The 24528-nt window shown below is 44.6% G+C and overlaps 1 protein-coding gene across 1 annotated transcript; it reads right to left on the minus strand.

Moving 5' to 3' along the window:
- Window positions 1-1308: 1308 nt before the first annotated feature.
- LOC311227171 (putative proline--tRNA ligase, mitochondrial) lies at window positions 1309-18893 on the minus strand (the record flags this gene model as incomplete). The annotated part of the gene is made up of 4 exons (XM_084312717.1): window positions 18757-18893; window positions 8760-9110; window positions 4106-4351; window positions 1309-2229 (listed from the first exon to the last, which is right to left on the minus strand). Exons 2-4 carry the CDS (start codon window positions 9093-9095, stop codon window positions 1309-1311), a joined length of 1503 nt encoding a protein of 500 aa, XP_084168843.1. The 5' UTR covers window positions 9096-9110; window positions 18757-18893.
- Between the last annotated feature and the right edge of the window lie 5635 nt (window positions 18894-24528).

The raw sequence follows: 24528 nt of genomic DNA on the forward strand, positions 1-24528 counted from the left end.
TCCCCTCCTCCCAGTGAGTTCACACCGTCTCCTCCCAGTGAGTTCACACCGTCTCCTCCCAGTGAGTTCACACGTCTCCCCTCCTCCCAGTGAGTTCACACCGTCTCCCCTCCTCCCAGTGAGTTCACACGTCTCCCCTCCTCCCAGTGAGTTCACACGTCTCCCCTCCTCCCAGTGAGTTCACACGTCTCCCCTCCTCCCAGTGAGTTCACACGTCTCCCCTCCTCCCAGTGAGTTCACACGTCTCCCCTCCTCCCAGTGAGTTCACACGTCTCCCCTCCTCCCAGTGAGTTCACACCGTCTCCTCCCAGTGAGTTCACACCGTCTCCTCCCAGTGAGTTCACACGTCTCCCCTCCTCCCAGTGAGTTCACACGTCTCCCCTCCTCCCAGTGAGTTCACACGTCTCCCCTCCTCCCAGTGAGTTCACACGTCTCCTCCCAGTGAGTTCACACCGTCTCCTCCCAGTGAGTTCACACGTCTCCTCCCAGTGAGTTCACACGTCTCCTCCCAGTGAGTTCACACGTCTCCTCCCAGTGAGTTCACACGTCTCCCCTCCTCCCAGTGAGTTCACACCGTCTCCTCCCAGTGAGTTCACACCGTCTCCTCCCAGTGAGTTCACACGTCTCCCCTCCTCCCAGTGAGTTCACACGTCTCCTCCCAGTGAGTTCACACGTCTCCCCTCCTCCCAGTGAGTTCACACGTCTCCCCTCCTCCCAGTGAGTTCACACGTCTCCCCTCCTCCCAGTGAGTTCACACGTCTCCCCTCCTCCCAGTGAGTTCACACCGTCTCCTCCCAGTGAGTTCACACCGTCTCCACTCCTCCCAGTGAGTTCACACGTCTCCCCTCCTCCCAGTGAGTTCACACCGTCTCCACTCCTCCCAGTGAGTTCACACGTCTCCCCTCCTCCCAGTGAGTTCACATTGTCTCCACTCCTCCCAGTGAGTTCACACCGTCTCCACTCCTCCCAGTGAGTTCACACATCTCCACTCCTCCCAGTGAGTTCATACCGTCTCCCCTCCTCCCAGTGAGTTCACACCGTCTCCCCTCCTCCCAGTGAGTTCACACGTCTCCCCTCCTCCCAGTGAGTTCACACGTCTCCCCTCCTCCCAGTGAGTTCACACCGTCTCCCCTCCTCCCAGTGAGTTCACACCGTCTCCTCCCAGTGAGTTCACACCGTCTCCCCTCCTCCCAGTGAGTTCACACCGTCTCCCCTCCTCCCAGTGAGTTCACACGTCTCCCCTCCTCCCAGTGAGTTCACACCGTCTCCCCTCCTCCCAGTGAGTTCACACGTCTCCTCCCAGTGAGTTCACACCGTCTCCACTCCTCCCAGTAGATCCAGCAGTCCCTCTCTACTCAGGAACAGCGTCTCGCCCGTCCCCTGAGCGATCACCTCGAAGCGGGGCGTGTCCTCCAGAGCGCTCTGCCCCGCCACCACCACGTAGGGGTAGCCCAGGCGGGTGGCGTCCTTCAGCCTCTTGCCGACGGTCATGTGGGTGCGGTCGTCCAGGACCACCTCCCCCCGCAGCCCGGGCAGAGTCTCGCCGTCCCCCAGCGTCCGGGCCAACGCCTCCGCCGCGCCCGCCGCCTCGCCCGCCTTGCTGCCCTTCTTCGGGGGCAGAACCACCACCTGGTAGGGCGCCAGGAGGCGCGGCCAGCGGAGCCCCTCCTCCGTGGACGTCACCTCGACGGCCGCCGCCAGGATACGGCTCACGCCCAGGCCGAAGCAGCCCATCTCCGTCAACGTCGTGCCGCCCTGGGCGTTGTTGAACGTGGCGTTGAACACGCGGGAATACTTCTTGCCCAGGTAGAAGGTGTGGCCCACCTCGATGCCCCTCGACCACGCCAGACTGCCCGGGGCGTGACACTGCGGGCAGTCCGTCGTCGACGTCGTCTCGCCCCCCGCCCCCCCCGGCGCCGCGGCCAGGGTCTCCGCGTTGGCGGCGAAGGAGCAGCGGTCGCAGAGCGCCAGGCGGTCCTCACCCACATCCGCCGGCAGCTGGAACTCGTGGGAGAGGTGGCCCCCGATGTTCCCGGCATCCGCCGCCACCCGGACGCAGCGCAGGCCCAGCCGGGAGAAGAGCCGGCCGTACGCCCCGCACACCGCCTCGTAGGTCCGGTGCGCCGCCTCCTCGCTGGTGTCGAACGAGTACATGTCCTTCATGTAGAACTCCCGCCCCCGCAGGAGACCGAACCGCGGCTTCGCCTCGTCTCGGAACTTGCGGGTGATCTGCGCGGGGGGGGGGGGGGGGGGGGGGGTTGGCGGGGGGCGCAACGGATTGATTTGGTTATTATTTTCTGGAATGGTGATTTGAAATATGATGCGGTTTTGAGAGAATGGCCCTCTCCTCCTGAGACGGTTATATATATATAACTGTCATATCCATAAACCATTTAATCTCAGGAGGTTCCCTGACTCACGGCTTTAGGACAGATTATAATATTTACTGTGTAAACTACCTGGTATAGAGGTAGCGTTGGACAGATTATAATGTTCATCTACCTGGTATAGAGGTAGCGTTGGACAGATTATAATGTTCATCTACCTGGTATAGAGGTAGCGTTGGACAGATTATAATGTTTATCTACCTGGTACAGTAGCAGTGGCAGCTGTCTGTAGGACAGATTATAATTTTTATCTACCTGGTATAGAGGTAGTGTTGGACAGATTATAATGTTTATCTACCTGGTACAGTAGCAGTGGCAGCTGTCTGTAGGACAGATTATAATGTGTATCTACCTGGTACAGTAGCAGTGGCAGCTGTCTGTAGGACAGATTAGAATGTTTATCTACCTGGTATAGAGGTAGTGTTGGACAGATTATAATGTTTATCTACCTGGTACAGTAGCAGTGGCAGCTGTCTGTAGGACAGATTATAATGTGTATCTACCTGGTACAGTAGCAGTGGCAGCTGTCTGTAGGACAGATTAGAATGTTTATCTACCTGGTACAGTAGCAGTGGCAGCTGTCTGTAGGACAGATTAGAATGTTTATCTACCTGGTACAGTAGCAGTGTCAGCTGTCTGTAGGACAGATTATAATGTTTATCTACCTGGTACAGTAGCAGTGGCAGCTGTCTGTAGGACAGATTATAATGTTTATATACCTGGTACAGTAGCAGTGGCAGCTGTCTGTAGGACAGATTATAATGTTTATCTACCTGGTACAGTAGCAGTGGCAGCTGTATGTAGGACAGATTATAATGTTTATCTACCTGGTACAGTAGCAGTGGCAGCTGTCTGTAGGACAGATTAGAATGTTTATCTACCTGGTACAGTAGCAGTGGCAGAGTACAGCAACTTGCAATGGGCCTGGTCTACAAGATACACTACGCGACCAAGGTACCCATGTACATGTCAAAATACTTCCCAAAGGTCAGTGAATACCACGATCACAACACCAGAGGGAGCTCCACAAATCATGTAAAACCCAGATTCGGCTCAAACAAGGGACTAAACACGTTTCGCAATTATGCCACATCAATGTGGAACGCCCTACCCAAAGCTGTAAAGGAATGTGAATCACTACCCACCTTCAAAAACACTCTCAAAAAACACCTACGTGAGACTGCAATTCGAAACTGGCCCCTACAAATGTCCTAACCTAGTTGTACAGTAAATGACCAAGTAAGGCTTTGTCAGTATTCCAATGTACAGTATAAAATGTGTGTGTGTCCCCTACCCAACCCCCCCCCCCCCCCCCCCCACCTCCAATGTACAGACCCCACCCACCCACCCACCCAACCCCACCCACCCAACCTCCTCCAATGTACAGTTTCTACGTCAAATGTATATACACTCTTTTCCTGGACACTTTTGTATCACAAACAGTACTGTATTTGCAAATCTGATATGTCATAAATGTATAGATGTAGCATTACTGTCTATCTGTATGTCCTGTATGTCATATATGTTATGATGAATTGAAAATGGGGGACCCTGATGTAAACAAGACGAAAGTCTTTCTCTGGTCTGCATCCCCTTAACAATTGTGTGTATTGAGCTGTACTGTACTGTACCCATTCTGCAATCTGTTAATAAACTTTTCAATCAATCAATTCAATCAATCAATCAAGTCTGTAGGACAGATTATAATGTTTATCTACCTGGTACAGTAGCAGTGGCAGCTGTCTGTAGGACAGGGTGACCTGGTGGGCGAGCAGCTCTGTCACGGCCTCCTCGTGCGTGGGTCCCAGGCAGTAGTCGGCCCCGTGACGGTCCTTCAGACGGAACAGCTCGCCCCCCATCAGGTCCCAGCGCTCGCTGCGTCTCCACAGGTCAGCCGAACACAGGCTGGGCATGTCCATCTTCTGACCTCCGACCCCCTGCATCTCCTGATCGATCAGCCTCACCTGGTGAACACGCACACACATAGAAGTAGTGTTAGCCGTCACATCACATCACAGAGTATCATTTCGTTTTTATTTGATTATTTCAGGATAACAATTGCTTGTCAGTCTATTTTTGTTTTCATTAAATGGTAAATGGACTGCATTTATATAGTAGCTTTTATCCAAAGCGCTTTACAATTTATGCCTCACATCCACCAAATCACTCACACACCGATGGCGGAGGTGACCGTGCAAGGTGCCGACCTGCTCATCGGGAGCAGTTAGGAGTTAAGTGCAGGGATTAAAGCAAAAAAAAATCTCCTGACTGAACTTTTTTTCAGGCCAAGTCATATTCTTATTTTAACCTCCACTGTATTTATTTTTAATAGCGTTGGCGTTTTAAGGGAACCTACTTGTTTCGGTTTCGTCGATAATCCAATGTACAGTTACCCCCCCCAACCCGCCTACCCAACCCTTCCCCCCCCAACCACCTCCAATGTACAGTCCCCCCCCCCCCTCCACCCAACCTACCCAACCTCCTCCAATGTACAGTTTCTTCGTCAAATGTATATACTCTCTTTTTTAGACTATATTGTATCACAAACAATACTGTATTTGTAAATCTGATATGTCATAAATGTATAGATGTAGCAGTATTATGTATGTCATATATGTTATGATGAATTGAAAATGGGGGACCCTGATGTAAACAAGAGGAAAGTCTTTCTCTGGTCTGCAACCCCTTAACAATTGTGTGTATTGAGCTGTACTGTATTGTACCCATTCTGCAATCTGTTATAACAATCAATCAATATTTAACAGATTGCAGAATGGGTACAGTACAGTACGGCTCAATACACACAATTGTTAAGGGGATGCAGACCAGAGAAAGACGTTTGTCTTGTTTACATCAGGGTCCCCCATTTTCAATTCATAGTGACATTTATGACATACACAACATTTATGGCATAGGGACATACATGACATACGTACAGGTATATAGTAATGTTACATTTGTGACATATACGATATGCAAATATACAGTGCTGTTACCCATAGATCCTAACAGAGATTATATACATTATGATGGGGAGGAGACTGTACATTAGGGTGGGTGGGAGAAAAAAGATACATACGGTGGGGAGAGAATATGGGGAAGAGACCGTCTACAGATACACCTGTGTGATGTTGCTACAGAGTTAAGCTAATAAAGGATACTCACAACCACAGCAGAGGACTCACATATTTGTACTGTGAAGTAACACGACAATGACAAATGTGTTGTTTCTGTTTTTCTTTTTGACATAGTTGCGGAACACGGAACAAGTTAACAACACACCACAGTCTACAGCCCCCGCATCATACTGTAGCCTAGCCAGTCTCTTGAAACACTGCTATCTTCAAACTTCCATTCCTCTCGAAACTTTCTTTTGTTGAGTGGTGCCGCTCATCCTTTTCGTCTGAGAACACTGCGTGTGTTTTCTTTTTAGTGGCCGACTTACTCCTTCCATTAACGTTATTATGCTGACGTTAGCTAATAACTATGTGTTGGGGATAATGGTTCCGCACGGACCATATTGTCTGTTACATTGCTGTCGGCAAACTCGCTCAGAGTGTCAACATAGTGTTGACATTGAGTTGATGTTAGCTGCTAGCTGGCTACCCGAATCCACAACAGCCAGGCAGCCAACCGTACAAAATACAGTCTCAGCCAATCACATCGATTTGTACAGTTAGCTAGCTCCACTCCATTTGGGAACGAGGTTAACTCCATTGCGAAATAAAAGTTAGCCAGCCAGGACAGCCCGTATTAGCAAGCTACAGTTGCTAGGTAGCTAACGTTAGCCACCCGAAGATCGGTAGCTAGCTAACGTTAGCCACAGCTTCAAAAACGAATTTCAATTATGTTATGAGCTATAAGCTAGCCAGCTAGATAACGTTAGAAAACGCCTCGTGTAGTAAACTAAAGTGAATAGTTTACTGGGCCATTGTTTAATGCTTCAGTGGTGTTAAAAGAGGACCTGCACGCTTGCTATCTTCGGTGCAAATGATACATGACAAGACAGGCCTGTGAGGGGGAGGGCACTGTGAGCAGCGTGTGTGCGTCAAGCTCACGTTTGATTGGTTAGAATGGTCAAAATGCCCTACGCATCTACAAATCATATTATACCAGGTAGCCAATTCCGTCAGACTCCAAATCAAATTGACGGAAAAAGAGAAAAAAAAGACTGAAATCCGTCTGGCGACGGAACGCTTTAATGCATGTAAGTGTCTTGCTCAAGGACACTTCGACAATGTGCCCGGGAGGAGTGGGAATCGAACCGGGAGCCTTCCGATTAACAGATGACCGCTCTACCTCCTGACCCACTGTCGTCCCACAATTAATAAAACACCATAAACGCAGCTGGATGTCAGGATGGAGTTTTGTTATATTCATGTATAGCCAGATTATCTATGTGTACCAATCTATCTGACACAGAAGTGTCTTGTCATTTGTGTCATTTGTAATAGTATAGTAATAATAATTGTCAACGTTAGTTAGTTATATATATAATTAACGTTAGTCAGTTAACGGTTAATTTGTTTGGTTACAGAAATCATTGATTAGTATTGTACGTTTCCTTTGATTATTATTTATTTTCTGTTATAATGAATAGCTGTACTGAGACTGGGCTTGTATCCCCAGATACTGAAGTGCCTGTAAGCAATAAACACATCATTGAATCTACATCAGAGCAGTCTGTGTCATTGGAGTCAATTAGAACTGTCAACAGTCATTCCACCACCATCAACACCACACAGAGGCTGTTGGCTGTCACCACTATTAGCATTGTAAAAAGAGATTCAACAGGGTATTAACTAGGGCTGTCCCCGACTAAGGATTTGGATGGTCGACTATGATTGGCCAAAATTTGCCATTAGTCGACTATTGGTCGACTAAAAAAATATATATATAATATTTTTTCAAATATTATTTTTTTACATTTTTTATTTTATTTTTTTATCATCGTCCATTTGGGGTGTGGGGGTGCTTAATGTCTGAAGGAGTCGACTGAAGGCTTCTTGTCCTCTGCAAAAGCATGCAATTGGTCCACTGATGGATACATCTTGATATTTGTCTAGTCTAGTGTGTTCATTAGATGGGTGAAATCCTCTTTCAGTGCCTCTGTGCCTGTTTTCTTAGGCAGTTAGCATCTGGTATGCGTGCCATTAGCGTTAGCCACGCTTCTAGGCATCTTTGCTTTTGGAAAGAATGATACAAAAATATATATATATTAAAAAAAAATAGTATTCGACTAAGAGGTTGGTTAGTCGACTACGGCTCCTTTCGACCGATTAGTCGACTAATCGACTAATAGGGGTCAGCCCTAGTATTAACTAAGCACAGTATAGACGGAGAAGATGGACGACCCCTGTTTAGGGATGGGTACCGATTTCGGTACTTTTGAGGTACCGAACCGAAACACGTCGGTACTACCGAGTATCGATTCAAGTGAGATACCAAAAAAAAGAAAAGTAAAAATTAAAAGAAATTTTTACCTTTTTTCTTTTCATGTCAACGTTCACACGCACAATATATATGCTTACCTAGGATTTGACTTGATTCAACAACAAAGCAGTCGGAGCAATGGCAAGCCGAATTTTTTTTTTTCACGACTGAGGTAGGTAAAAAAAGGTACCGTTGGGTACCGGTATCGATTCACAGGTACCGGTTCAAATGTGAAAGGTACCCATTCCTACCCCTGTTACTACCTTAATGTACAGTTACCCCCCCCCACCCCGCCTACCCAACCCCCCATCCCAACCCACCCAACCCAACCACCTCCAATGTACAGTCCCCCCCCCCACCCCACCTACCCCCCCCCACCCACCTCCAATGTACAGTTCCCCCCCCCACCCGACCTACACCCCCCACCCAACCACCTCCAATGTACAGTCCCCCCCCCCCACCCCACTCCACCTACCCTACCTGAAACTGTCTAAATCCTTCAAAACATTCAAAAAATCACTGAAAGAGTTACTGCTTAAATCATATATCTAAATAGAATCATAACTTAGGTATATAAATTGTCTGTATTTATGTACTCTATGTTGTATGTCAGTTAGTAAGTAGGTGTGTAAGCCTACCCACGTTGTATATTTTGTTTTTGTTTTTGTTGTTTATATTTTTTGTCTATATTTGTGACAGGCTCCCTCCAAAAGCTTTAAATAGCTTCTTGGGAGACCTGGCACATGCACACAATTGCGTCGTTGTTGTTTCACATGAAGATATGTACATGTAATATATCGTGTGTGTGTGTGTGTGAATAAATTCATTCATTCATTGTGTGTATTGAGCTGTACTGTATTGTACCCATTCTGCAATCTGTTAAATAACATTTTCAATCAATCAAACACATGCTTATTCCTACGGTGAACACAGCCTCACCAGCTTCTCCATGGAGCGCACGGTGGCGGGGAGGTAGTAGTAGCAGCCGGGGTTGGAGGGGTGGATGAGGCCCGCGTGCTGCATCAGCCTCTGGCTCTTACAGGTCGACTCCCCCCCCGCAGCCAGGGGGCTCTCCTGGGCGGCCCCCATGTCCCGCAGGTTAAAGGGCTGGAAGAGGCGGGACACCAGCAGGAGCGGGGGGGTTGGTTTTTGGTACGTGGGGGCAGGATCGGTGGCGTGTCCAGCACAGCTCGAATGGTTCCTACATGGAGCGGCCATGGTCCTGGGCAAGCTCGGTACAACCCTCCGCCAGACTCGATGCATTAGGAGCTCCATGGTTCAGTTGTATCACTGCACCAGACACAGGGGGCGAAATATATTATATATATATAACCTGCTGTCGCTGTTGGTGTTTATTATATATTATATATATATATATAACCTGCTGTCACTGTTGGTGTTTATTATTATATATATATAACCTGCTGTCACTGTTGGTGTTTATTATATAAATATAACCTGCTGTCACTGTTGGTGTTTATTATATATTATATATATATATATATAACCTGCTGTCACTGTTGGTGTTTATTATTATATATATATATAACCTGCTGTCACTGCTGGTGTTTATTATATATTATATATATATAACCTGCTGTCACTGTTGGTGTTTATTATATATATATATATATATATATAACCTGCTGTCACTGTTGGTGTTTATTATATATATATAACCTGCTGTCACTGCTGGTGTTTATTATATATATATATATATATATATATATATAACCTGCTGTCACTGTTGGTGTTTATTATATATATATATATATATATATATATATATAACCTGCTGTCACTGCTGGTGTTTATTATATATTATATATATATAACCTGCTGTCTAGGGCTGACCTTCGAAGCTTTTTTTGGCAATCGAAGCTTCGGGGCCGAGCTTCGATTTTAATTCGAAGCTTCGAAAAAAAATAAAAAAAAAATATTTTTTTTAATTTCTTTTTTTATATATATATATATTTTTTTTTTATTATCTTATGTTGTGGGACTTGTACAGCACTTTCGTAAACGTTGTTTTTAAATGTGCTCTATAAATAAAGTGGGTTGGATTAATTAATTAAGTAGCCCCTTTCGTGACTGACGCATCCAACAAGGTTTCACTCGGCTGTGTGATTTAATTCAAGGTGGATCGCTGTTGTCGTTTGAACAACTTCAGATTTCATGGGAACTACCAATCCCCCAAATCAAGAATGTTTAAGATGAATGAAGTAAGATTTTGATTATTTGAAATATGGCCTGTGTAGACTAAACTATGCACAGAATTATGTCAGTCTACAAGGTCCGGATTCTACATGGTCCGGCAATGTAGACCTTGTAGACTCCACTACAGACCAATTATCAGTGAATGTTCATGCATTTTTAAGAAGGGCAACTTCCACAAAAAAACAAAGAACTCACCAAAACATCTCAGTAGCACCTTATCTAAATGTTATATTTCATATATGGAGATTCATATTTATGTATGTATTGCATGCATTTCTACATTTTATTTCCTATTTTGTTTATGCATCCCAGTATCTTTCTTTCTTATGTGTGGAATTCTACAAGGTGCGCGCACACACACACACACACCTACACACACACACACACACACACACACACACACACACACTTACATTTAGTCATTTAGCTGACGCTTTTATCCAAAGCGACTTACAAGTTCTGTACGACAAGACAGCAAGAAGGGTACAACTCTATCAGCTGAGTAACAATGTTCATCAAAGTGTTGCGTGTTACAGTGTAGGTTAGTTTATTAGGACAAGTGCATGACAGTAAGGTTAGTCACGGTTAGATTTTTTTTTATTATCATATCATCATCATATCATATAATGGTTGAAGAAGTGAGTCTTTAGTCGACGGCGAAAGATTGGACGGGATTCGGCTGTCCTAACTGGGATGGGTAGTTCACACACACACACACACACACACACACACACACACACACACACACACACACACACACACACACACACACACACACACACACACACACACACACACACACACACACACACACACACACACACACACACACACACACACACACACACACACACACACACACACACACACACACACACACACACACACACACACACACACACACACACACACACACACACACACACACACACACACACACACACACACACACACACACACACACACACACATCGAAGTAAAAAAAATAAAAAATTGAAAAAGAATCTTTTTTATTATATATTATATATATATAACCTGCTGTCACAGCTGGTGTTTATTATATATTATATATATATAACCTGCTGTCACTGCTGGTGTTTATTATATATATATATATATATATATATATATATATATATATATATATATATAACCTGCTGTCACTGTTGGTGTTTATTATATATATATATATATATATAACCTGCTGTCACTGTTGGTGTTTATTATATATTATATATATATAACCTGCTGTCACTGTTGGTGTTTATTATATATATATATATATATATATATATATATATATATATATATATATATATATATATATATATATATATAACCTGCTGTCACTGCTGGTGTTTATTATATATATTATATATATATATAACCTGCTGTCACTGTTGGTGTTTATTATATATTATATATAACCTGCTGTCACTGTTGGTGTTTATTATATATATATAACCTGCTGTCACTGTTGGTGTTTATTATATATTATATATATATAACCTGCTGTCACTGTTGGTGTTTATTATATATTATGTAAGGGATAATGTATAGCTACGAGTTTAGAATACCGAGGCGCCTCGCCGAGGTGTTTTAAACGTCAGTGAAGGTCAATTATTTTGCGACAATGACCGAATATAGGCTATACATTATCCCGCTTATTACATGGCTAACTTACTAACAATATACCTAATTAATTAATTTTTTTTAATCTTTTTTTATTGGAAGAATTTATGCAGATTTATACATTTCAGTTATCCAAATTATACAACTTCCATTTCCTTCCCCATTCCTATCCCCTAATCCCACCCCATCCCACCCAGTGAGGGCGACGACAAACATACATGTAAAATAAAAAATAAAAAGAAGAAAATTTAAATAATTCAACATAAATACAGATGTGATAGACAAAACTACGCAAAAAGAAATGAAGTAAAATTAAAAGAAAACAAGAAAAAATATAAATAGGAAAGACAGTAATAATAATATATAATATAAGTAATACTCTCCATTTTAGTAGCGTAGTTTCCAGATGGTAAAACAAGTAAAATGGAAAGTAAATTTAACACCCTTAGCAGACCACCACAATGCCATCTCCCCAGCCATACGTGGGCTAGCAGTGTCAGGAAGGTAGATGGGGGAAGGAGGGGGGTCATGGGGTCCAAAGTTTGGAAGGAGTCATATGGGTTTTGAAATGAGATAGGAAGGGCTGCCATGTTTTGTGGAAGGTATCTGTGTGGCCTTGTGTTGTAAATCTGATTTTCTCTATATGTATAAGAGACATAACATCCCTCATCCAGTGTAAGTGTGAAGGGGGAGTGGCTGCCTTCCAGTTGAATAGGATGAGGTAGGGCTGGGCGATAAAACGATAACGATAACTATTGCGATAAATTATTTCCTCGAAATAAACATGAAACGTGGTCGCAAAGTTTCGATATATCGATTTTCCAAGCTTGGATATGAGCACACGCACTAACAACCAATCAGTGAAGGAGATGGCCGACAGCGGAAGGAGACCCGGAAGTAGACCCGGAGGTAGGACTCAGTAAACAAGGCTGGCTAGGCTAATTAGCTTGCACGGCGCTATTTTACAGTTTACCTGCCGAGTTGGTGTGTGTTTTGAATTCTGAGGGTAACTGTTATAGTAGTGTGGGGTATACGGTGGACGTCGTTGCAATGTATTGGGGCGGAACAGAGTCTTTTATGGTCATATTTAGTACATTGTCATGGAATACACTGCTCGGAAACGAGGCTGGCTAGGCTAATTAGCTTGCACGGCGCTATTTTACAGTTTACCTGCCGAGTTGGTGTGTTTTGAATTCTGAGGGTAACTGTTATAATAGTGTGGGGTATACGGTGGACGTCGTTGCAATGTATTGGGGCGGAACAGAGTATTTTATGGTCATATTTAGTACATTGTCATGAGATACTCCGCTTGCTTTGGCTAACTGCTAACGTGCGCGGACTGATGACGACATCAACTCGACTCTCGAGACATTCGCAGCAGCAAAACAAGTATATTAATAGCCCGTCCATCGGCGCCGGGCATAATAAGTTAATTAAACTTGACAGACATTATATCGACAATAATTATCGATATCGAGTTATATGAAAATAATTTTATCGCGATAACGTTTTTGGCCATATCGCCCAGCCCTAGGATGAGGCGTCTGGCAATGAGTGAGGCAAAGGCCATGGCATTGGATTGCCCAATAGATATTGCAGCGTTCTCCGGTGTCAGACCAAATAATGCAATAAGAGGGCATGGGTCAACATTCATAAAAAATATGTCTGAATAAGATTTAAAAATGGAAGTCCAGAAAGGGGCCAGTGCTGGACAATGCCAAAACATATGGATAAGTGAGCCAGGGGCTTGGTGGCACCGGTCACATGTGGGATCCATGCCAGGGTTTATCTTCGCAAGTCTTTGACCAATATAGACGGTGGAGGAGCTTGAACTGTATCAGTGAATGGCGAGCACATATTGAAGAAGAGTGTATTCGGACAAGAGCATTTTCCCATTCTTTGTCTGTAAATTGATGATTTAGATCGGACTCCCAGTTTTGTCTTATAGCCAATACTGAAGAGGGTAGGGATAGGGATATGATGTTATATAGTTTAGATATTGAGCCTTTGATTGCAACCTTCACCTCCAAGATGCGGTCGATCAGTTTTTGGAGGTATATGGGGGAACTGAGCAAATTTTTTTTTTTTTTTGTTTTGTCTTTTTCCCCCTCCATTTTTCCTCCGATTTTCTCCCATCCCAATGTTAGTCGTGTGCCAATTCCCAGTCCCTTCCTGGTCGCTGCGCTTTACCCCCCACAGTCAGATCATTTGGGAGAGTGGAGGCTACCACGTGCTTCCTCCGACACACGTCCAGCCAATCACCGCTTCTTTTCACCTGGCAGCGCGGATTCTCATTGAGAGGGCGTAGCGTGTGGGAGGACCACACTATCCCCCTCACGTCCAATCCGCGCTTAGCAGGCGCCCCGACCGAACTGTAGGAGTCGCTGTTTACAACGACCCGGACCCACCCCGCCAGCTTCTCCCACCCTCTGATACAGCCAATTGTATCAGTGCAGACGGCCAGCCAAGCTGGTGACAACCCCGGAGCTGTGAGCTGGATTCGAACAGGCGAACCAAGCTCACAGCTCCGGGGCTGGTGACGAACGCAATCTCCGCTCGACCACCTAACCGCCTCGAGCAAATTTGTTCTTAACAAAATCACGTATCTGTAGATATCTGAAAAAATTAGTTTTTGGTAAGTTAAACTTTAGGGACAATTGTGTGAAAGACTGTCTTGGTACAAATCATAAATAGTCAGAATGCCATTCTTAAACCAGTTGCTGAAGGCTTCATCCACCATAGAGGGAGGGAAAAGGAAGTTTTTGTGGACAGGTGACGATGGTGACATGGCGTGGAGACCAAAGTGTTTTCTGAACTGGGTCCAGATCTGGAGGGAGTGTTGTACTAAGGGGTTGTTGGTGTACTGGGCGGTTGTGACTGGGAGCGAAGAGCAAACTAAGGATTGCAAAGATGTTCTAGAACAAGATGCCCTTTCCATGTCCACCCATGCCGGCACCCACTGACAGAGTCCGTAATGGGAATGACTCCATTAGAGAATGCTGTGAATATTTGCAGCCCAATAGTAGGCCAAGAAATTGGGTAGTGCAAAGCCTCCCTGCGATTTAGGCTTCTGGAGGGCCATTTTATTTATTCGGACTGGGCGTTTATTCCAGATCAAATCTGATATTGCCCTGTCGAGGGCTTTGAAAAATGACTTTGGAATGAAGGTTGGAATATTTTGAAATAAATACAGAAATGTCGGTAATGTATTCATTTTCTCAGTATTCACTCTGCCAACAAGTGATAAAGGAAGTGATGACCATCTGATAAAATCCTGCTTAGTGCGCTCCAGTAGAGGGGTGAAGTTGGACGCTATGAGATTAGAATGTTTATGTGTTATCATTATGCCAAGGTAACGGAAGCAGCTTGGGGAAAGCTTGAAGGGGAACATAGAGGGGGGGAGATTTCTAGCCAATGAGTTTATGGGGAAAAGTTCACTCTTGTTTAAATTTAATTTATAACCAGAAAAGACACCAAACTCGTGTAGTATGTGAAGGACAGGTGGAAGTGTGGCCACTGGATCCGCGATATACAGCAGGACATCGTCCGCATATAGCAAGATTCTTTGTTCCTGTCCATCTCTAATGATGCCTTGGATATGGCGGTCAATGCGAAAGGTAATAGCTAGTGGCTCGATCGCTAATGCAAATAATAGTGGAGAGAGAGGGCAACCCTGTCTTGTGCCGCGATGTAGGGGGAAATAATCCGAAGTCACATCATTTGTTCGAACTGATGCCACTGGAGGAGTATAAAAGTTTGACCCAGGACACAAATTTCTGCAAAGTATAGAATAAGTAGTCCCATTCAACCCGGTCAAAGGCCTTCTCTGCGTCTAGCGCAACAACGACCTCTGCAACGGGAGACTCGGTGGGGGAGTAAATGATATTCATAAGGCGCCGCAGGTTGAAAAAAGCCATTATATCCTTCACAAAACCAGACTGATCTGGATGGATAATACTTGGTAGGGGTGGACGGTATAAAAGGTATACGGTATGAATTTGCGCTACGGTAGGGATTTTGACTATACCTTGTAACCGGTAGAGCAGCTCTAAAATAGCAATGATGTCATGTAACCACAGCGCGACTATTTCACTTGCATTTGCCCCTAAAAATAGATAGAATTAGTCATAGATAATAGATATGTGCGAACTGGAAAAAGTTATTTAGGAGCACAGAGGCTTCGCGCAGTGGGCGTGTCAACACGCAATTGTCATTTCATAATAAACACAAGCAAACTAGTAGCTCTTCCGCCCTGCGTTTGAAGGCTGTGTGACAACTTCTCTCGCAAGTCGCGCAGTTTCTATGTGTAATGTAAACTCTGCGACGAGTCCAATGGTCTAACATGGAATGCCCACGTCGCGCTAAAACCTTATGTAATGTTAACTGTCGATGTAGTAGTAGCCTCAGCAAGCTAACGTTAGCTGGCTCCAGTCCACTAGCAGCATGTCGAAGTAGTAGTAGCATCAGCAAGCTAACGTTAGCTGGCTCCAGTCCACTAGCAGCATGTCGAAGTAGTAGTAGCATCAGCAAGCTAACGTTAGCTGGCTCCAGTCCACTAGCAGCATGTCGAAGTAGTAGTAGCATCAGCAAGCTAACGTTAGCTGGCTCCAGTCCACTAGCAGCATGTCGAAGTAGTAGTAGCATCAGCAAGCTAACGTTAGCTGGCTCCAGTCTACTAGCAGCATGTCGAAGTAGTAGTAGCATCAGCAAGCTAACGTTAGCTGGCTCCAGTCCACTAGCAGCATGTCGAAGTAGTAGTAGCATCAGCAAGCTAACATTAGCTGGCTCCAGTCCACTAGGAGCATGTCGAAGTAGTAGTAGCATCAGCAAGCTAATGTTAGCTGGCTCCAGTAGCAGCCTCCTCCCTCCCTCTCTCTCTCTCTCTCTCCTAACAATCCTGATTCGATTCTTGAACCTATTTAATTAAAAAGGAAGATATTGATGGACATTAGCTATAGTATAGCTCAGCAGCTGTAACAGAATAACAGCTGCCATAACAGTGTTTACCCCTTCAGAAGCATTTATATAGACATTTTAAGATAAGTTAATATACCATGATATATACCGTTACCGTTTATGCTTAAAATTATACCGTGATATAAATTGTTGTCCATACCGTCCAGCCCTACAGTGAATGTCTCTCCTGTCATCATTAGGGGGCAGAAATGGAGATAGACTAGTTCTATAGGTATCTTGGTGTCCACCTGGACAGCAAGCTGGACTGGAAGAAGAACACAGATTCTGTGTTCAAGAAAGCCCAGTCTCTGCTTTTTCATTTGAGGAAGCTTAGATCCTTTGATATCAGCAGGTCACTTCTTCATGGGGGGGGGGGGGGGGGCAGCATCTCAGACAAAAAACGTATAAATTAAATCATTAAAAATGCTGGCTCAGTGATTGGCCTCCCTCCTGATTCCTTGGAGATCATTATTGCCAAGCGAACTAGGACTAAATTGAACACCAATTTTTTTAAGGCCACCCTCTGTACAATATATTTGATGCTCTGCGAAGCTCATTTAGTGATAGGTTTCTGATGCCTCTATGCTCTATTGAGCGATTGAGAAGGTCCTTTGTTCCTGCTGCGGTTACATTCTTTAACGAACACCGCTAGCTCTGTGTTGAGACTAGAGGCTCTCTTCTTATCTTCTATTTACTGTGTTGTGTAATTTGTACTGTATGTAATTGTTTCTTGTTTGTGTATTTGTATTCGCTCTGGTGGCAAACCATGTTTCCCCTCTGGGATTAAGAATAAAACCAGACCATTTATCAGGCAGGAGGCAGTACTGGGTATCAGGCTAATTTACTGGAGGTCTCTGTGTGACACACATCAGATGCACAATCATTAGGTTTGGTGTGCAGTTGCTTGGTTTCACCTCATAGGCATCCGAAAATACTGTGTTACAAATTACACTATTATACTGTATATATTCTGTTTGGCAAAAAACTTAATTAAATTCCATAAACAATCAAAAATATTAAATTACCCATATTCACTTCTATAACAAATATGAAAATAAAACACATTAGTCACACAGTATCATTCTTAACATTCAAATATGGCTTTAGTGACCTTAGAACAGTGGTCGGCAACCTGCGGCCTCGAGGCCGCATGCGGCTCTTTAGCCAATCAGCTGTGGCTCCCTGGCTAAAAAATAAATAAAAATAATTTTTTTTTTTTTTTTTTTTTTGGATATCGATGTCATACTGTGACACTGAAATGAAAAAATATTTCATCAACTAAGATATTTAGTCAACAAAAGGCTTACCTGTATGCCTGATATGTGGTGCGAAATTTGCGAACAACGATAAAATGTACTTTTTATTTTATAGATTTTCCACAAATAAGGGAAGGACTCTAATAGAGCTGCATAGTTCAGGGTTTTATTTCAAAGTAGGTTTACAGATGCAAGTGTTTTTTCTCATTTTCTGTGTTTTATTTCAAAGTAGGTCTACAGTACACAAGGGAAGGACTCAAATATACCTGAATAGTTCAGGGTTTTATTTCAAAGTCGGTCTACAGACACCAGTGTTTTGTCTCCTCTTCTGTTTTTTATAAAAAAATAGGTCTACACAGCCAGTATTTTTTCTCCACTTCATAAGAGTTTGAGGTTTTACTTTGTTATAACAGGTAAAAACAGCAATTAAAAAGTCAAACATTTTCTTTTTGTTGCTTTATAATCCCATTAATGCAACAAACTGTGTGCTATAAGTATAAAGTATAATAAATCGCAAATTACTTTGGGTATGCAATTGTCAGGCGTTTTATGCTAAATATGGGGTATGCTTGGGGATATATAAAATGTTATACACTGTGTTATCTTCATTTTAAGGGTAAATAGGTTGTGCGGCTCCGTGAGCATTTTATTTTGTGGGACGGGGGAAAAGTGGCTCTTTTGATAGTAAAGGTTGCTGACCCCTGCCTTAGAACAACATGTAACTGTGTTGTGTTATTATAATAACAATCACACCAGCCAGACTCACCTTATATAGCTGAACTGGTGTGGATTAGCTAGAAGGCTACTAGGCCTACAGCCTTTCATTCCACATAGAACAACGTGTTGAAAAGAAACAGACACAAACATCTCCATACCTGTGTTCCACACATCAGATGCACATCACTGGGTTTGGTGTGAAGCAGCTTGGTTCCAGCTGATCAACAACTTGACTGCAGTCAGCTGGAGCTCTGGAGCCGAGAGGAGAGAGAGCTAACAGGAGCTAGTAGCTAGCTGTACAGGAGCTAGCATTAGCCTACTTTCTCCCAGACTAAACTAATACAAAGTGGGTTAGTGGTCTTGGATGCGAACACAATGTACACAGGATGAGTGGAATATTTTACGGAACATGTAGCAACAAGTAGATAACGTTTAAAACACGAATTACAACTTTTATAAGCGTTTATCAGACGGAGTTCAGCTCACCTCGTATATATTCGGAAAGCGTGATTTTTTTGAGTAGGGTATATCTGCAGAGCCGCAAACCCAACGTCTGGGCGGGGCTTCGTGGCTTGGACTAGAGTGATTGATTGATTGATTGATTGCTTGATTGATTGATTGATTGATTGATTGATTGATTGATTGATTGAAAACTTTATTAACAGATTACAGAATGGGTACAGTACAGTACAGCTCAATACATACAATTGTTAAGGGGATGCAGACCAGAGAAAGACTTTCGTCTTGTTTACATCAGGGTCCCCCATTTTCAATTCATCATAACATATGTAGAAGGGTGGATTATCCCTGCTTATGGGAGTGGTTGTACACGGCCACCTGGTAGCGGGATGCAGTAGATTTTAATCTATCTGAACCCCCGTCTTTGGGCCCGGAACGTCGAACTGGAGGGCGGGCAGCAGGAGCGGATGGGGCCCAGGATTTACTAACCTGGGGGGTGGTACTCTGGTCCTCCTCGCCTTCCAGGGCGGTCAGCAGTAGCTCCCCACACACTCTCACTTCCCCCAGTACCTCCGTTAGCCCTCCCACACCTGGTGACTGTTAGTGGAATAATAATATTGCGCTCCCCTCAAAGCAGTACCCTTCCTTGACCACCTGTAGAGACCTTTAACCATATGCTGCAAATAGGGTGGAAGGGTTAAATAAATATACTACAGTCATATATTTACCCGGTCAACAAGGTTAGAATATGGGCTCAGAAATAGACACACACACCGTGCTCCCATCTACGTCTCCTTTATATAAGCCTGGTCAATTAGCAAGTTACAGTTTATACTTTATGTGGTTCATATGGCATATAATCACATGAGGCACCGGGTGCTCTCACTCACATTATAGGGGAACACTATTCCCAACATAGGCACCTAGTGCTCAATACATTACTTCAATAACCCCGCTTGGATTAGGGGAAGACCCAGGCACATGTCAAGGAGTTCAATGGGAATTCAAGAACGTCACACAGTTATCACAATACAGAAAAAATAAGTTACATGTGGGCTAGGGCTGGGCGATATGGCCTAAATATGATATCACAATATTTTCTGACCTTTCGGCGATACACGATACACATCACAATGTTTTTCTTTTTTACCCCAAACAATTCATTATGAGGCTTACCAAGACAGTATTTGAGTTTGCAAGCTAACATTAAAGACAAAATAAAATACCCATGCATTTAGCATTTTTATATTATATATTAGATTTAGATTATTAGATTATATATTGCATATATTTAGCAATGAGATATTATATGATTTAGATATGAAATATGATGAATTGAAAATGGGGGACCCTGATGTAAACAAGACTAAAGTCTTTCTCTGGTCTGCATCCCCTTAACAATTGTATGTATTGAGCTGTACTGTACCCATTCTGCAATATGTTAATAAAGTTTTAAAATCAATCAATAGCATTTTAGCATTTTTATGAAACTACTGTATATATGTATGTCTCTAAATGTTTTGATGAATTGAAAATGGAGGACCCTTATGTAAAAAAGCCGAAAGTCTTTTTCTGGTCTTCATCCTCCTGTACTGTATTGTACCCATTCTGCAACCTTTTAATAAAGTTTTCATTCATTCATTCTGACGGAAACATAATAATTTTGATTGACAGTCGAGTCTGCCAATTACGTCACAGCGCTTGCACCCGCCCTGCTGTTCTTAGCACCAATCGGCAAGCGCTATATTAGTTTTTGACTTCCTGAATGTCCTGTGTGCTGAACAACAACAAAGCTACTAACATTAGCTCCCCGCGGCCGTCGAGTAGGAGACCAGTGCTCCACAGGATGACTAAATGAGGCATAATGATTTTACTACAACGAATGTTATAATAAAAGCCTTTCCATACATCTGTCTGATTGAAAACTTTATTAACAGACCGCGGAATGGGCATATCTCAGCACGGGCTGAGATATGAACGAGTAACGTGTGGACAGATTGACGCGACACAATCCTCTTGGGCAAAAACATCACGATATCCACGATACGTTGAAAAAGTGTATTGTTAATGAACTGTACCCGATATTTATATAATATCGTCATATTGCCCAGCCCTAATGTGGGCCCACTTTACCAAATAAAAACCTAAGCTAAAGCCGGCTTATAATGGTTGGGGTACCCCTAGACACTGGTCGTTAGCGTTCGCTGCAAATGGATACTGTTTTGGCACACGAAGTACCGCTGTACTTAACCAAGATGGCGGATCCACTCTCACCACCCCTCGTCCGGGTAACAAGATGGCTGTTGGGCGATCCCGTGAGCACAGCCAGCGGGCTGGGGTAGGCAGCAGGGGCAGTGGCTGAAATGGAGGAGCGTGCTGTGTTGTGGCGACCTCTGCTGGAGGAAGAGGTGTCCTCTGCTGCATTGATGAGACGTCCACTGCAGGGCTGCTGACTGGGCTGGCGCGCTCTAAACTGTTGGCTACCTTAAACACAGCTAAACTGTGGATCTTAGCGAACCCTCCTGCTATCGTCTGTACTGCTAACGCAACGTGGCTGTATGCACCACCGGTCTTCAGCGATGCTCGCCTGGTGATATACTCGAGTCACTATAGCCGTTAGCAGCAAGCTAATACACCGCTTACACTTCTAGGATAACACGTTATCTATGGACGTTGGTTCTTCTTTCCGTATCGCTTACTCACACACTTCTCTATCGCTTGTACTTCTAGGATAACCTGTGTTATAGCAGAGTACTTGTTATCTCCCGTTGCTCTTCAACGGGGCTCTTCAACGGGACTCTTCAAACGGGGCTCGTCGAGAGCACCAGCCCGTTCACGTCCGCTCACGTCCGAGTTCACTGTCGAAGAGGACTTCCTTCTGTTCCGCCCTCCAGGTAATCATCTCTCACTCGCTGCTCCTTTCTCCTCCGCTCCACCTGCCACCACTGCCCCCTGCTGGCGACCGCAACTGGTCCCACTATAGGACACTCAAGGCAGGAAGAAAGATGCTCATGTTAATGGTCCATATCGAAGCCGGAGAAAGAAGAGCACCTCGCATCATTAGTCCGGGGCGAGATATCAAAAAGGAACACTGTTTATCACATTCTTTATGCACACAGGGGAAGTAACAGGTTAGTCAGCACTTCTGAATAATTAGCAGAATATTCAGGATGCTACACATATAATGACATACATGACATACAGATAGACAGTACTGCTACTAGGTTTGACTGTGCGTGGGCGGGGCGTCGTGGCTTGTACCTTGTTTTGTTGGGCGGGGCTTCATAGTGCCTATTGGCCATTGGCTGACAGATCTGTCCGCCCCCCGCTGCTGGACTGTAGTTGCGACCCAAACGACTGAGGCGCTCTCAATACCAACACCACAGGGGTGTTGTTGTAGTTGAGTTGAACTCTCTTGTAAAGCAACATGGCGAGCAGCAGCATCTTTAAGTTGTTCCGTCCTTCCAAATTATGCGTGAGTTATTAAATACAAACATTTCCATTTACTCGTTCAGACACGAGTAGGGTATATCTGCAGAGCCGCACAACGGCTTCGGGGCTTGTACCTACTGCGCATGCGGATGAGGGGGGGCTCTCTCTCTCCCTCTCTCTCTCCCCACCCTCGTCTCTCTCTCTCTCCTCTCTCTCTCTCTCTCTCTCTCCTCTCCTCTCTCTCTCTCTCTCCTCTCTCTCTCTCTGCTCTTCTCTCTCTCTCTCTCTCTCTCTCTCTCTCTCTCTCTCTCTCTCTCTCTCTCTCTTCTCTCTCTCTCTCTCTCTCCTCTCTCTCTCTCTCCTCTCTCTCTCTCTCTCTCTCTCTCCTCTCTCTCTCTCTCTCTCTCCTCTCTCTCTCTCTCTCTCTCATCTCTCCTCTCTCATCTCTCTCTCTCTCTCTCTCTCTCTCTCTCTCTCTCTCTCTCTCTCTCTCTCCTACCGGTCTCACTTGTCCATAAAGAGGCCTACAGACAACATCAACAGCTCTACAGAAGACGCCCTCACTCTGCACGCTCCTCCCACTACTCCGCTATCATACAGTCTGGCAGCAACAACCCCAGGACTCTGTTTTCTCACCATCACAAAACTTCAGTGTGTAAATGTGTAAATGTGGTAAATGTGTCTCCTATCCGTCACATCTCCAAACAAAAATTGACAAAATCCACACCCAACTAACAATTGCCTCCGCCAACACTATCTCCCCTCCGGATTCAACCCCCCCTCCACCGCCCAACCCCCCTTTTACATCCTTCACTGAAATCACAGCATCGGACCTATCCTCCATTCTCTCTACAATGAAAACTTCAACCTGCATCCTGGACCCTATCCCCTCCATCCTAGTCAAGGCTTGTCTCCCTGCCCTTTCTCCCCTAATCACCTCCATCGTAAACTCCTCTCTGACCACTGGCCTATTTCCCCCCGCCCTCAAAATTGCTTCTGTCACCCCCTTACTAAAAAAACCGGTCTCAACCCTGAAACCCTTGATAATTTCCGCCCCATTTCCAACCTCCCCTTCCTCTCAAAAATAATTGAGCGAGCCATTGCCTCCCAATTAAAATCCTACCTCGACAAACAATAACCTTTATGATACATTTCAATCCGGATTCCGCACCAAACACAGCACCGAAACTGCTATTCTAAAGGTCACCAACGACATACTCCTCTCTGCCGACTCTGGTTCCCTCTCCATCCTCATTCTCCTAGACCTCAGCGCTGCTTTTGACACCATCAGTCACCCCCATCCTCATCACTCGTCTCAGTCCTCCGTTGGCATCTCCGGAATCCCCCTCACCTTGCTCCAATCATACCTCTCACACAGGCACCAATTCATCTCTATCAACTACTGCAAATCCCCCACTGCCCCCATCACTCATGGTGTCCCCCCACGGCTCAGTACTTGGTCCCCTGCTCTTCATCCTCTACATCCTTCACTTGGTCTGATTCTCCGCCAACATGGCCTGCGTTTTCACTGTTATGCAGACGACACTCAGCTCTACCTCTCCACCAAGACTATCACTCCAGCCACTCTCTCCACCCCCCTCACCACCTGCCTCACAGACATCAAAACATGGATGCAAAAATAACTTTCTCAAATTAAACTGCAATAAATCAGAAATCATCATTATCGGTCCAAAATCCCTCACCAGCCACACCCAGGATTTCACCCTAAATATTGATGGTACCATTGTCACCCCCTCCACTCACGTCCGTAACCTTGGCATCATCCAGGGCCCTCATTCATCAACCTGACTTACGCACAGATTTGTGCTTAACCTGTGCGTACGATCATTTCTAAGCAAAGGGTGGGATTCATCAATTTCAACTTGAACTTGACTCCGTGCTTACGTGTACGCACAGGTCAGAGCACACTTAGCTGACGCCCAGTGGTAGAATATCGTTACTACGCACAAGCGCTCCTCAGTACATGCATTCGTTCCAACGCGGAAATAAAGACACTGGCCGTGTTCTGTTAACTTCTG

This window comes from Notolepis coatsorum (assembly GCF_963971535.1).
Source record: "Notolepis coatsorum genome assembly, chromosome: 1".
Taxonomy (NCBI): Eukaryota; Metazoa; Chordata; class Actinopteri; order Aulopiformes; family Paralepididae; genus Notolepis; species Notolepis coatsorum.